We start from the raw sequence: 14,646 nt of genomic DNA on the forward strand, positions 1-14,646 counted from the left end.
GGGTGCCTGCCCGGTTGGTTGTCAGGAGTGGAGAATTGTCTGTAGCAGGTGCTAAAGGCAGTGGTACAGGCACTTTGAAACATGGTGGCAATGGTGGAGGTTTTCCTGTTAGTTCACTTAAGTAGAAGGGGATGTGGGTATGAGGAGTGCGAAGGTTGGGTTGCATGCATGATAAGGGCACCACAATTTTGGTTGGAGGCAACGGCGTATATTAGAGCATTATCTCACAATGTGAAGGGCTGCATCTCATTCCCTCCTTTTGTGTTTCACACAGGTCCCAGCACCGCTTGCTCACTCCTCCTATGTCACCTCATTTCTTGGGCATCAGGAGGAGGCAGAGATGTCCGAGGAAGCAATGTCACATCTAAATGGCCCAAACTCCGCCAACTCAGATACTTGCACATTGGAGGGATGTGGCAAGCATGTAGAGACAGTGGCACAGGGTGAATGGCACCACACCTGAGTGCAGGAGGAGGCTTCTGAGTCAGACACTGGCCCCCTCAGAGGAGGGAGACTCGCGATGATGCTCCAGTGGGCAGGAATATGGTGCCTCAGGAATCATCCTTTGGGGCACAGTATTTGGACCAGCAGCAGTAATTTGTGGACATCTGATGGACTCCCCTGAGGCAATGTGAGCTCATGCACTGCAAGTAGAGGAGTCCATGGCAGTTTTGAGCCTTGTCTTGGGGGCTCGACAACATGAGCTCTACCATGAGAGAATGGAGAGACACATGCAGCATCATTTGGATTGGATGCAAGAGCAGCGTAACTGCTTGCAAAGGGTATAAGGCTTACTCAGTAGCCTGCAGCAGCCCACTCAGAGTGTGAGTGCTGACATCCATGGAATACATGAGAATACATGCGTTGCATTAACAGGACATTTGTACTGATGGCACGGAGGTTCCTGGTGTGTACAACTGCTGTGCCCCAGCAGCCAGCCTCACCTAACCCGCCTGAAGGCCAAGGCTATGGAGACTAGTGAGAAGGATGAAGGTACTGAAAGCATCTCAGCACCCTCATCATCTTCTAACTCCCCAGCCCCTCCGCAGAGCCCTCGTCTGCTCCACTTGTCCCAGTGACAATGGCTGTCCCTGCAGAAATGCAGAGGCCGCAGTCTGAAGTTGGTCCCCAAAGGTTCCCTGCATTCCGAGGTTGGCCACCATGCTCCTCAATGCCAAATAGAACGCGAGGTGAGCAGTCTACCTCCACCTTCTCTGAGGCAACACTTGGGGCACATCATAGGAGCATTCGCAAGCACCGGGCACCATGTCGCCTCGATTACTAAAGAATTCACCATAGTAACACTTCACATCACTTTGTATGTATCACAATTAAGCACTTTGTAGATACATTTCACTATATCCAAAAATGTTTTGGTCTGCTTATGTACACTCTTAATGAGTATGTTTACAGGATGAAGGTGGTTCTTACTGGTGGCACCGAAGACTGCATGCTGAAGTCCATCTCTAATTGACACCATCAGGAACAGAGGTGTGTCCATGCATATCCAGCAGTGGAAGGCTGTTTCCTTATCCAGACCTTAAGATAAGGTAGTAGTACAGCAATGATTGCAGATTGAGAGGCTCCTTTCTGCATTCCTTGTCCATCAATCATTGTCTTTAAGGGAGGATCAATGATCAGACTCAAAGATCAAATCCAGTTTTTCAGTGCACTTCAAGCTTGAGTGCTGTGTGCAGATTTTCCACATGTCAAGATGCCATGTATGCTCCATGGAAGCATGCTTGTGTGGTCTCCCCACTACATTTGAAGCCTTTGTCTTCTAGGTAGTGGAGGCTGAGGAGTCACAGGGAGCCGAGGTATCTGGCAGGAGGAGTTGTTCTAACACAGGCACAGCCCCACCCTGCACAATGTGCAGTAGCTGTTGTACTGTTAGCACATACAATGGTGTAAAGTCCTCCTTCCTACTAGCAATCTTGGCATTGTGGGCATGGTTTGAGTAGGCTGATTGACAGCCACTAACATATATGCACAGGATCCAGGTTGTGAAGGACTTCTCAAGGTGTATTTGTGCAGTATGTTGAGGCCAACGCTGTGCCATATTGTGTAGCATGCAGCACACTACTTCTATTCTGGATACCCATGCAGGGAATCCTGTAGAGCTCCATCAGAACCGTCAGGACAGTTAAAGCACATTTTCAGGAAGCCAGTAGTCTGCTCTATTGTGTTGTGGATCATCACATGATTGTTGTCATGGTGCCATTCGGGCTCCTTTTGCGGCCGCCTAAAGAAAGTCCTCAGCCACCTCCTTAAGCTATCCCTTGTCCTCCAGAAGCCAACCACAGACTTGTGTCAGTGTTTGAAGAAGCTGAGGCAGTTGTGAATTCCTTAAGATAAATGACTTTTGGCAACTTCCAGGGTACCATGCACAGACATGTAGGAAAACCTTAGTGTGGTCACACACCATCTGCACATTCAGGGAGTGGAGGGATTTCCTGTTACAAAGGTGTCAGGTTGATGAGTTGGTGCCCTTATGATGAAGTGTGTGCAGTCAATAGCCCCCTGTACCTGAGGGAATTCTGCGAACCCCATGGCTCTCTGCGTCTGTGATGCCACATCTATCAGGAAGTGAATGTGCTCCCCTACCCGCAAGCAAGGAGGACATCGTTGACTGCCTTGATGTAGCTGTGTGCGGCTGACTGTGAGATTTCTGAAGAGATCTTCTGCTGAGCCCTGGAAAGAGCTGGCTCAATAAAAGCTCAGAACATCAGTAACCTTGAGAGCCACTGGCAGGGCATATGGATCGGCAGACTATGGTAGAACCATAGAAAGGTTACGGTGCAGAAAGAGGCCATTTAGCCCATTGTGCCTGTGCAAGCCAAAAAAAAAAGAAACTAGCTGCTCATTTTTAATGCTAGTTTCCAGCACCTGGTCCACAGCCTTGCAGGTTACAGCACTTCAGGTGTAGATCCAGGTACCTTTTAAATGAGTTGAGCTTTTCAGCCTCAACCACCAATTTAAGAAGTGAATTACAGATCCCACCACCCTCCGGGTGGAAAATGGTTTTACTCATGTCTCCTCTAATCCTTCTACCAATCACCTTAACTATATGTTCCTTGGTAATTGACCCCTCAACTAGGGGAAACAGGTTTTTCCTGTCTGCCCTATCTAGGCCCCTCATAATTGCATACAATTAGGTCACCCTCAGCCTCCTCTGTTTTAAGGAAAACAATCTTAGCCTATCCAAACGCTCCTCATCGCTGTAATTTTCCAGTCCTAGCAACATTCTTGTAAATCTCCTCTGTACTCTCTCCAGAGCAACTAGGTCCTACCTGTAACAAAAAAAAATACCTGGAGAAACTCAGCAGGTCTGACAGCATCGGCGGAAATGAATACAGTTAACATTTCGAGTCCGTATGACTCTTCACCAGAACTAAGGAAAAATAGAAAAGAGGTTAAATATAAGCTGGTTTAAGGGGGGGGGGGGGGGGGGGGTGGGACAGGTAGAGCTAGATAGAGGGCCAGTGATAGGTGGAGATTGCCCAAAGATGTCATAGACAAAAGGCAAAGAGGTGTTGATGGTGGTGATATTAGCTAAGAAATGTGCTAATGGTGACATTAAGGGTAGAAAGCAGGACGAGCAAGGGACAGATAGCCCTCGTGAGGGTGGGGTGGGGGGAAGGGATCGAAATAGGCTAAAAGGCAGAGATAAAACAATGGATGGAAATACATTTAAAAATAATGGAAATAGTTGGGAAAAGAAAAAAAATATATAAATTATTGGAAAAAGGGGGATTGGAAAGGGGGTGGGGATGGAGGAGAGAGTTAATGTGGTGACCAGAACTGTACACAAAATTCCAATTGTGACGTTGTTGTATTATGGCACATATGACCAATGCCTGGGTTAACCTGAGTTTTCTGCTTTGATTCTCAGTCATATCCAGATATGACCTCTGCAGTCGGTAGGCCCTTATCTCAGGGTAAAACCTGACTGTCCTCCTCCTCCTCCAGTATGGTATGACCTAACTCCCACCTATCTTGGAGTGACCCTTGACTGCTCCCTAACTTACCCACTACCACCTCCGAAAGACTGCGTAAAAGACCAAGCCATGAGTGAACATCATCCGCAAGCTTGCCAGCACAAGCTGGGTGCAAAAACCACATTCGTTTGTACTTCTGCCGTAGCTCTGGTCTTCTTGACAGCTGAGTACTGTGCACCCTTATGGGCCTTAAGTCGTCACGCCAAATTCATTGACACACAACATCATTCAGTAATGAGGATAATTTCTGGAACTCTGAGATCAACTCCAGTTCAGTGTCTACTAGGCTACTAGTCCTCTAAAATATCTCCCCTCGCTCCATTTGACAGGGCGCAGCAACACGCAGAAAACTAATTAGTATCATCAGCAACTTGGACCTCCCCATTCATAGAGACCTTCGAGATCCCCAACTCACCACATGGGTCTACGAAACCCCCTCTGGACGTGATTCGAACATCACCAATTCCATGGGGAGAATTTTCTCCCCGTCGGTGGGGGGGGTTGGGCAGGAGTTGGCGCGGGCGGGCACACAGCCAATCACCGCCCGCAATCGGCTGTGCGCCACCATTTTATGTGGGCGGGCCAATTAAGGGCCGCCCAGCGTAACGCGCACCCGAAGCCCTGAGCGCTCCCTGTGCGGGCGGGGGGGAATAGGCTGAGTCAGGGCCTGCGCTCAAAAGAGTGCAGAAATCTCCCTGAGGCACAGAGCTGGGACGCACGCCCGACGTCACCGCGCATCATTTTACGCGTCGGTGAGCGGGCCCCTCCCTCGCCTGCCGAGCCGAAGATTCTGGCCCATGACACTGATAACTGCTTGGGCAGAAAATACCCTCCCAAATAAGTGCATTGTATCCGACTCAACATCTCAACAACCAGGCAGAGCATGTACCCGGAGCATGTGGACAACTCTCAATAAAATTTGAATGAACATGGCCAATGTAGCCACCTGATGTAATAGTGGCACCTCAAAACCTCGCCTGGCTGCGACTGCGGAGTCCCTGACCAAATCATGGAACACATAATAACATCTTGCCCCAGACTCAAGTTTGAGGATGACATCATAGAGTTACACTTGGTCTCCAGCAGACACTGGACTGGCTAGGCAGCTTGACATTAAAACTGATAACAGCTTCTGCTTCTAAAGCCATACGAAAGAAGATGATGATCTATATGATAACTTAATATTATCTTTTTAAAATATTTCAGTAAATGTGGCACACCAAAATGATAAAAATAAATTGGAATTCAGTTAATTAAATACTTGAAAAATATCAAATATGTTGCCTTGGGATTTCAGAATTCACTGGAGAAAATATTTAACTCTTTATTGTCATTACCATACTAATGGAAAATTTGATTCCAAGTTAAATAGACAGTGTTAATTGTGTTAGATAATTAGTGAAAAATGCTTCATTTGTTAATCCTAACCAGAGTTAGCAGATTGCTTCTTGCTGATCTAGGTGGACAACACAGCGATGGTGAGATTTCTCCTGTGTAACACCAATTGTAACTCTAATGTTGCTGGCAGCTCACAGGATAAATGGCCCACTTAAAATATTTGTATGAGGTGTGCCTGAGAAGGATAAAATTAACACAGGGAGCAAATATTACAATAGTGTTCCATGTTCAATGTGTGCCCTTAGTAAACAGACTTTTATTACTTTATGTGTAAACAGAGGCAAAAGGTCTCTCCTATTACTGTGGCAAAAAATGCAATGGCTGAGATTATTTTAATCAGTAGCATTGTGTTAGCCAAAGTAATTAATCAAATGATCTGTTGTTATTAATGCCCTACCTTTGGTGGCAGAGCTTTCAACCATTATGGAACTCTCTCCTTAATCCCCGCTGCCTTGCCTCATCTGACATACCAAAAACTCTTAAAAATCTACCTCTTCAGCTATGTCTTAAGGCAGCTCCACTAATTTTCAGCCTCACCCCCCCACCCCGCCCCTACTGCTACTTGGTTCTGGGTTTGAGGCAGTATAAGTTACTGTTAGTATTGTTAATGTAACAAAGAACATTTAAGACTAATGTTACAAAATTAGAAAGGCAACGTAATGGAGGTAAGAACCCTAGATTGATTTAAGAAACAATTAGATGCTGTGATGGGGATTATAGGTTATTTCTGGATCAGTGAACTAAGATGGGTAAAATATCCTTCCTCAATCCTATCTCGCTTATGGTCTGATGATTGTTAACTCTACAGTTAAACCTCAGAGTACAATGGATATTGTTCCAAGTGACAAATTTTAAATAACAGAAATATTTGTTTTTAAAACAGTTCAAATGCTATTAATGACTATATTTTGTTTCAGAGGCCTTTAGAGCACCTGTGTTTCGACATGGGCCTGATAAGAATGGGTTTAGCTTAGGATGCAGCAAAAATATGAAGCAGGTATTTGGAGATGAGAAGAAGTACTGGTTGCTGCCTGTCTTTACAAGGTACAGCTCATTTCCCCCCAATTTCCATATATAGAAGTATATTCATTCAAACTGAAAACTGTATTACCATAAAAAAGAATATTTTAAAACTGCTGTGAATCTTAATATTTTCTGAGAAGTTGAAAGTTTCTTTACAATCAATTTATTACGTTTGTTAAATTTGCTTTCATATTTTGCAGTAGAATTTCATTAAACAGTGACAACATCACATAGCATGGCATTTACTGTTCAGTAACTTTATTGAGATTCTGAGCACTTCCACTTGTATGCTGCCATCAATACAGAAAATGTTGGCAGCAAAGAGAGTAAAGGGATTAAAGCTGAGCCAGATGAGGGAGTTAGAAGAAGCAATCAAAAGCTGAACTGGAAAGATTGGTTTTAAAAAGGTTTTAAATATGCAGAGCAGAAATGAAGCAGTAGAGGGATTTAGGAAGAGAATTGCAAAGGGCTGCAGAGAAAACAGCTGAAAAAGACTGCCACTGATGTGGAGACAATGAAAGGGAATGATTTTTTTCCTTCATGAGATGTGGGCCAGAGATGAATGACTGAAGTTGCATGGATAGGGTGGTTGAAACCTTAGATAAACTTGAAGTTGATTTTAAATTCAGCAGGTTCGGGGAGAGGGAACCAAACTAGATGAGTGAGGATGAGGATGATGGATGACTGGAGTTGCCATGGAATGGGTACTGCTGGCTGAGTTTTGAACAAGTGATGTTTATGGGGGGAGGGCAAGAAAGCCTTTCGATAAATAAGGACAAACAAACACACGGATAATGGTTGCATTATGGTAAAATAAGCCAGAGTGTTATGGACTTGATTTTCCAGACAGGTTTCTCATAAAAAACAGTGAACTTTATTTACAGGGCTTCAGCAGCAGTTACATGCTTCCATCAAGAACCACAACTAGACAAAAACTCCACCCCTCGCTTCGGGCTAATTCGTTCACACTGTCATGTGATACCACACAGTACAATAAGTCTTAAAACTACAGTCACTACACTTTTTAAAGCTGCAGTTTCTACACAGAGACATGTGATGTGTTACAGATGGAAGTAAATGGTCTTGGTGATGGATTGGTTATGAGGATTGAAGCATAGCTGCCATGCCTAAGGTTCACTGAGGGTTCATATGCCCTGGTTTAGTCTGAACAATTGGCTGGGGAAGTGGATGGAGGCTGTAGTAAATGAGTAGAATTTTTGACAGGAGCAGAATTAATGCCTCTGTGCCAGATGGAACAGCAGAGTGGGAGGTGGTGAGTAACTTGGTATAAATTAGGATTATAATCCAAAAGAAATGAGAATTCCTTTCTCTGCCCCTCCCTCTCAATATCTTGCGAGTATGAACGTAAACCTGATTACATAAACACATGCAATATGTACTGCTTGTACTGTACTTTTTCATAGTAGCAGTGTGCAAAGTCTAGGCATCTTGTTTTGCTGTAACTATTGTCTCACCACAGTACTAACAAAGACCTTGGTACATGCTACTGCAACCTAAGCTACAATTTTTGCCAAACAACAACTTCAAGAGACTCAGAGTTCTCATGATGTAGATAGATGGAAAATCACAGGGAATGCTTCTAAGGCTTTTCAACAAGAGCTCCCATTGGACAAGGCTGAATGCTGAGTTTACATATTTGGAAAATTAGTCCTTACAAGTTTAAATCCAGAATTAAGACCCTGTTGTTGCAAAAGCAAAACCTTCTCATGGGCATTTAGGGATGGGCAATAAATGCTGGCCTAGCCAGTGAAGCCCACATCCCATAAATTAATTTTTAAAAAGTGAGATCCCCCCCTCCTCCAGGTAATTATTAGAAGGAAAATGTTCTACTTGCATGGCCCGAGTGCTTTAAATTGAGAATTGCAGGGGTGCAGCCCATGATTTTCTGCAAACTAATTTTAATAGATAGAAAAGTGAGGGCTGTCAATTCAGTTTCCAGATAAACACACCTGGTGGGCAAAGGGAGCGGGGGTGCACAGGTGGAAGGCATACCATTAGATTTTATTGGTTTGATGAAAACACTGAGCATCCTAATCATTAAATAATTGGGGAGAGTGTGATCTTAACATTTCTTAGAACCTGCAGCAAGGCAACTCCTTCATAAGCTAGCCAGAGATTTAAGGGTAATTTTGTATAACAAGCCTCCCAGCACAGAGCAACGTACAGATTGAAGAATTGTCTTGTGAAAGTTGGCATTCTCAGCGCTACTGCTTTTCCAATCAAATAAGATCAGTGAACCCATCACAGATCGGTGATTGGATATGGGATCTTTCTGGTCTGTCTAGATCAATAGGTAGTACACTTACTGACTTAACTATGTTTATTAAAGAATGAACACGTTGTGTGTTCATTTGTCAACAAGGGTGTTGAATACAGCAAAAAATATCAAAAGAATGTACTATATCAAACAATAACACTAAGTTAATCTACTGCATGTCTTTTCTGAATTAAAAGATAATAAATTATGCATTTCAGAAAACTTCAACAAGATTAATTTTTTTTCATATACAGTCTAGGTGATGGTTGTTCCTTCCCAACATGTTTGGTGAATCAGGATCCAGAGCAACCCTCCACTCCATCTGCTCACAATTCTACTGCCAAAAAGTAATTATTATTTATTGCCATGCATTTTCAATGTAAAAACATTTGATTTTTTTGCATAACTGGATGTTTCTTCTAAGCACATCTTTCATTTGAACCACCATTTTGTAAGATGATAACTCTTCTGCTTTGATTGACATGTGTTACTTCCATAGTATGCAGTTTGTCATATAGTACACATGATATATTGTAGTAAGAGTGAGATTTACTCAGTGGCTGGGATTGTGCAGTAGCCTGGAGACTAATTCGAGGGAGTTACCACATTTTGAACTAATTCTTTAATCGCCTGATTTACAGTATTACTGAAGCGCATCCATTTCCTGCCAAACCTTTACGAGAGTCCCAGAACCATCTACTGGGTAGTGGCCAGACATGGTCTGAAGGAGTTTCTGATGATGAGAAAGGCAAACTTGGTAAGTCCTTGGGACATTTTACGATTTCATAACTTCACAGAAACTAAAACCACACAATATTGGTTTGAAACAAAAAATATCAAGACAACTCCAATTATTTTATAGAGATTGGCTGATACACAGCTGATCATTGCTCAAGTGAATAAACTGACTGTAGTTTATACCCATAAGACTTCAGTGTGAAGGATTTCAAAGGGCAAAGTACTACAGGGTCAGACATGTCAGTATCATAATATTTGATTTTTTTGCCAAGGAATTTAGTGTTCCCTACAGTAAGGAGTCACAAATTATAAAACTATATTGAATTTAGATTCCACCAGTTGCCGTGGTGGGTTTTGAACCCTTGTCCACACAGCATTAGCCTGGGCCTTGGGATTACTAGTCCAGTGACATTACCACCACATCATCATCTTCCTTCCTAACAGCACGGTATGTACACCACACGGACTGCACCACCACCTTCTCAAAGGCAATTAGAGATGGACAATAAATGCTGGCCTTGCCAGTGACACCTACATCCTGTAAAGGAATATTTAAAAAAAAAATATTATTTGGATTTCGATCGAGTGGGCTTGATAGCGTGGATAAATGCCCTTTCTCTCTTTATAACTCAAACAGAAGGCCCACAGCACTGCGGGATACCATTGATGATGTACCTGTAAACCTGATTCACTAAAGAAACTTAGATTTGTAAACCTACTAGAAGCTGGAAATCTTCCCACATAGCTTCAAGTTACTCTAAAAGAGACAAAGCAATTTTAAAGAAAATATAATTAAGCAAAAAGGCGATTTCAGATTTCCGTTTTGTGGGGCAATATAAAATAATCACAGCATGTTAAATAGTTATTTACACTCTGCTAGTTACCTAAGTTACTTTTTTCTGCACTCATTTGTTTTTATAAACTTAATTTTTCTTATGATACTAGCATATCTGACTCTGTAGTATTTTGTCCTTTGAAATCTCTCATACTGAAGCCTTTTGGGTATTAATTACAGTCAGTTTATTCACTTGTGCAACAATCAGCAGTGCTTGCCATAAAAGGTGTAACTATACTGCCACCATCCTCCTGACCGCAACATACCCCACCTGTTTGCCTCTCTGCAACACGTTGAGCAAGTATACACTAGGAACTGGGTGTAATTTCAGGGTCCATGTTTACTTTTGGACTATAGGATAGAATTCTGGCAAAGACTGAAGTCCATTTTGTGGAACATCTACAGTTATAAACATATGGGCCAGAATTTTACGTCATGCGGGCATAAAATCATGCATGACGATGTCCACAAGCGTCCTGACGTCATCGTGCACTCGTGCAATATTTCACTCCACGGGCATGCGCAAGTGTCTGAAGCGCGCCCACCAACAATTAAGAGGGCAATTAAGTGCATTAACGGTGCAATTGACTCTGATGTCATTGCAATGTTGATCGCATTTGGCCGTCCGTTTCCCAACCGCTCCCGGGCCCGCCGATCAGGTGCACCCGCCAAAGGTAAAATTCAGGCCACAATTGTGAAAAAAGGAAAATTGTGCTTTATTGGGTAACCCACTTTCTCAGACTTCACAAACTGCTCAAATAGACTTCACAAACTGCTCAAATGTTTATACTTTGGATGATAGAGATATGAGATATTAGAAGCCCCATAATAATCACAGGAAAGAAATTTATTCATGACTAGAGATTACATGACCAACATGAAATTGCATGTTATATCACTGACAGTTTAGTTGGTTGTTAACTTTATAGGTATGAGTAATCCTGTTATGGTCATAGAGAATGAGACCTAGCTACTCTTCAAGCAAACGTATAACAGCTGGCAAATGTAAGTAGATGAGCAAAATGGCATCCTAACTGTGTACTGTCCATCACTCGTCCACATCTCTCATACTACTTATGTGAAATATAACAACGTCTTAGTAATCCATCAGTTTCATCAAATTGTGTACATTGCTTTGCAATGGAATTAAGAATTTTAGGTTTTGTGCTCCAGGCAGCATGATGCTGGAATGGAGGAGTATAAATAGCTAGTAGAAATCTTGCCTATTTAAAATGCTATAATTTTGACAGAAAATCAACAGAAGCCTCTCTGTTTCTTTATTAACTTGAATGGAAATCCGTAAAAATGTTGTGTCCTATTTCAATTCATGTACTAACCTGGACCCTGAATTTTTACAATTATTGTCCCCAGCAAAACGGTGTCAGTACAATTTTCAACCTTTTACACCAATTCTCCAGGAGTTCTGCTGATCTTCTGTTTAAGTTATTGCCAAGGAAATTCCAGGCCTTAATCATCGTAACTTCCCTCAATAGTATTTCCATTAATGGCTGCTTGCCTCAGGGAAAATTGGGGAGTTTATTTGGAATTTAGAAAAGCAAACTGGATGTGACATAAGAATAAGAAAATGAATGCTTCTTAAGTTTGACATGGGAACCATTTTATCTGTGTAAAAAATAGGAAGTTCAATGATTCTATAAGTCTCTAACGATTATGGGTAAAGGCATATTAAGGATGACCAGAGTAGAGTTGAATATCTGACTTTAAATGACACTATTATTTATTAGAGATTCTCAAAGACCTTCTACCTTCTGGTGTAAAAGGCTGAAAATTGTACTGTAATTGAAACTGTATGACCGAATTTGGTGTTCATTATCCATGCTTCAGTACATTTTTAGTGCACAGCATACCTTCATGTAAGCCTTTTCTGAATTGTTCAGTGGGAATGAAACTGAAGGTTGGCTACATCTCTGACAGCAAATTGGCTGATAACCCTTATACCAGCTTGATAGGAGTTGGACAAACAGACATAGAAGGCCTTTGGAACCTTGGTGGCAGTAACATTGCTATTTGCAAATTTGTCTGCACATTCCTGAAGCAGATGATACACTCTAAAATTGCATCCCCTGCTAAATCTGAGCCATCAGAAGCAGTGCTACTTAATTATGCCTGAAAATGTAATTGCAATGGGGAGCACAGTGCCAAATCTGGACAGTTACAGTCTGACATCTCTGGCTCTTTCCTTTGCCTGCCTGTTCTCCAAAAATTCAGAGGAGTACTGAAAAAGAAACCAACTACAGTGAACTTTGTGCGGTAGAAGCGGTAAGAAATTGCGGCCTTTATGTTTTCAACCCTACAATTTTCATTTCATTTTTTTTTATTCTTTCATGAGATTGTTATGATCCCCAGCTGAGGTTACCCCTGGACAAGCCTAATCCCAGAATGGAACCCAGCTTGATGGAACCTAACTTTTATTTGTTTGTTTAGATACATGGAAAGTAGCTACTAAACAGAGTCACTGGAGTCAGCTGATAAACTTTTAACACAAGAATAAAATATTTATTAAACAAGAAAAGATGAATTATACTGCAATACTCCTTCAACCACAACTATAACTTTACAGTTATATATAGATTTGTAAGGATAACACAAGTTACAAAATCTATCTTATACTCTTAATGCCCACAGTAAGTACACAGTCCATGTACCAATCGGCACCCTGTGGTCAGCTACACCACACTCTGAAACCAAGTGACAGATGTCAGCCCAATCAGTTGCTATGGATCTCTCCGCATCCCTCTCCCACCCCCACCCCTACCCCGCCCCCAAAGACTGAAAGAGATGAGAAATTTCTTTGGAATTCGCTTCTAAGGAGGGTTGTTCTTGCTCCATTGAGTATATTCAAGACAAATGGGATCAATGGATTTTTGGGCACTAAGGGAATCAAGTGACATGGGGATAGAATGGGAAAGTAGAATTAATGTAACGGTTCAGCCATGATCTTATTGAATGGAGGAGCAGCTTCAAGGAGCCATATAATCTACTCCTGTTCCTATTTCTTATGCTCTGATGTGAAAATTCAGACTATTAATCTGTGGGTTAAAGTGAAAAGAAAATGCTGGAAAAACTCAGCAGGTCTGTGGAGAGAGAAACAGAGTTAATGTTTCGGGTCCATATGACTTCTCTTCAGAGCTAAAGAGAGGTAGAAATGTGAGGGATTTTATATTGTTTAAGAGGGGGTGGAGCAGGTGGACCAAAATAGAAGGTCAGGGACAGGTGGGAGTTAAGGAGAAATTTGACAAAAGATGTCATAGACACAGAACAAAGGGAGTGTTAATGATAGTGTTAAAGACTAAAAAAGGTGCTGATTGTGGCATAAAAGTAAAATAGTACAATGTTTTAATAGCAGAACAAGTGTCAGTGCTCTGTGAAAGCAAAACATAAGAACAAGTGACAGATGGCCCTATGTGGGGTTTGGCGGGGAGGGGGAAAAAAGTTGGATTAAAAAGGGAGGAGAGAGTTAATGGTCTGAAGTTGTTGAACTCAATATTAAGTCCGGAAGGCTGTAAAGTGCCTAAGCAGAAGATGAGGTGCTGTTCCTCCAGTTTGCGTTGGGCTTTACTGGAACAATGTAGCAGGCCAAAGACGGACATGTGGACATGAGAGCAGGGTGGTGTGTTGAAATGGCAAGCGACAGGAAGGTCAGGCTCATGCTTGTAGACTGACCGAAGGTGTTCTGCAAAGCGACCACCCAGTCTGCATTTAGTCTCCCCAATGTAGAGGAGACCGTATTGAGAGCAGTGCATACAGCAGACCAAATTGAAGGATGTGCAAGTGAAGCGCTTCTTCACCTGAAAGGAGTGTTTGGGGCCTTGGACAGTGAGGAGGGAGGAAGTAAAGGGGCAGGTATTGCACTTTCAGTGATTGCATGGGAAGGTGCCGTGGGAAGGGAATGAGGAGTTGGGATAATGGAGGAGTTGACCAGGGCGTCACGAAGGAAACGTTCCCTACGGAATGCTGATGGGGGGTGAGGGGAAGATATGTCTGGTGGTGGTATCATGCTGGAGTTGGTGGAAATGGCGGAAGATGATCCTTTGAATGCAAAGACTACTGAGGTCAACCACAGTGGCGAGGGGGAGCCCTCCTTTAAGGAAAAAGGAAGACGTTAATCTGTGGGCCTTGGGCTCTAATGTACACCGGGCTCACGTGTTCATTTTCAGCATCCTAAGGGATCAGATCAAGGGAAGAATTCACAAAACTTTATTGCAGCTCAGAGATCTGCTGGAAATAGTGAGAGTGTGCTTAGCAGATGGGGCATGACTGAAGTTGTTTCTTTAGGGACAATTTCCCAATCTTGAGGTAAATAGCTTTGAAATCATGATGCACACTTGCGCTCCTGAACTGGAAGAGCTAGGAGC

General features: G+C 42.6%; 1 protein-coding gene across 3 annotated transcripts in view; it reads left to right on the forward strand.

Moving 5' to 3' along the window:
* zdhhc2 (zDHHC palmitoyltransferase 2) overlaps window positions 1-14,646 on the forward strand; it is a 183,878-nt gene that overhangs the window by 154,467 nt on the left and 14,765 nt on the right. For 2 of the 3 annotated variants that reach the window (XR_013577521.1, XM_078548406.1), the window contains exons 9-11: window positions 6,314-6,440; window positions 8,952-9,044; window positions 9,339-9,454. Coding sequence is in view for 2 of the 3 variants with exons in the window: in XM_078548406.1 (XP_078404532.1) it covers window positions 6,314-6,440; window positions 8,952-9,044; window positions 9,339-9,454 (336 nt within the window). In the remaining variant the exon portion in view is untranslated. Of the gene's footprint in view, window positions 1-6,313; window positions 6,441-8,951; window positions 9,045-9,338; window positions 9,455-11,199; window positions 11,276-14,646 lie in introns of all 3 variants that reach the window. The other variant, XM_078548420.1, reaches the window with a different exon arrangement.

The sequence above is a fragment of the Cetorhinus maximus genome, chromosome 1 (genome assembly GCF_964194155.1).
Source record: "Cetorhinus maximus chromosome 1, sCetMax3.hap1.1, whole genome shotgun sequence".
NCBI classification, from domain to species: Eukaryota; Metazoa; Chordata; class Chondrichthyes; order Lamniformes; family Cetorhinidae; genus Cetorhinus; species Cetorhinus maximus.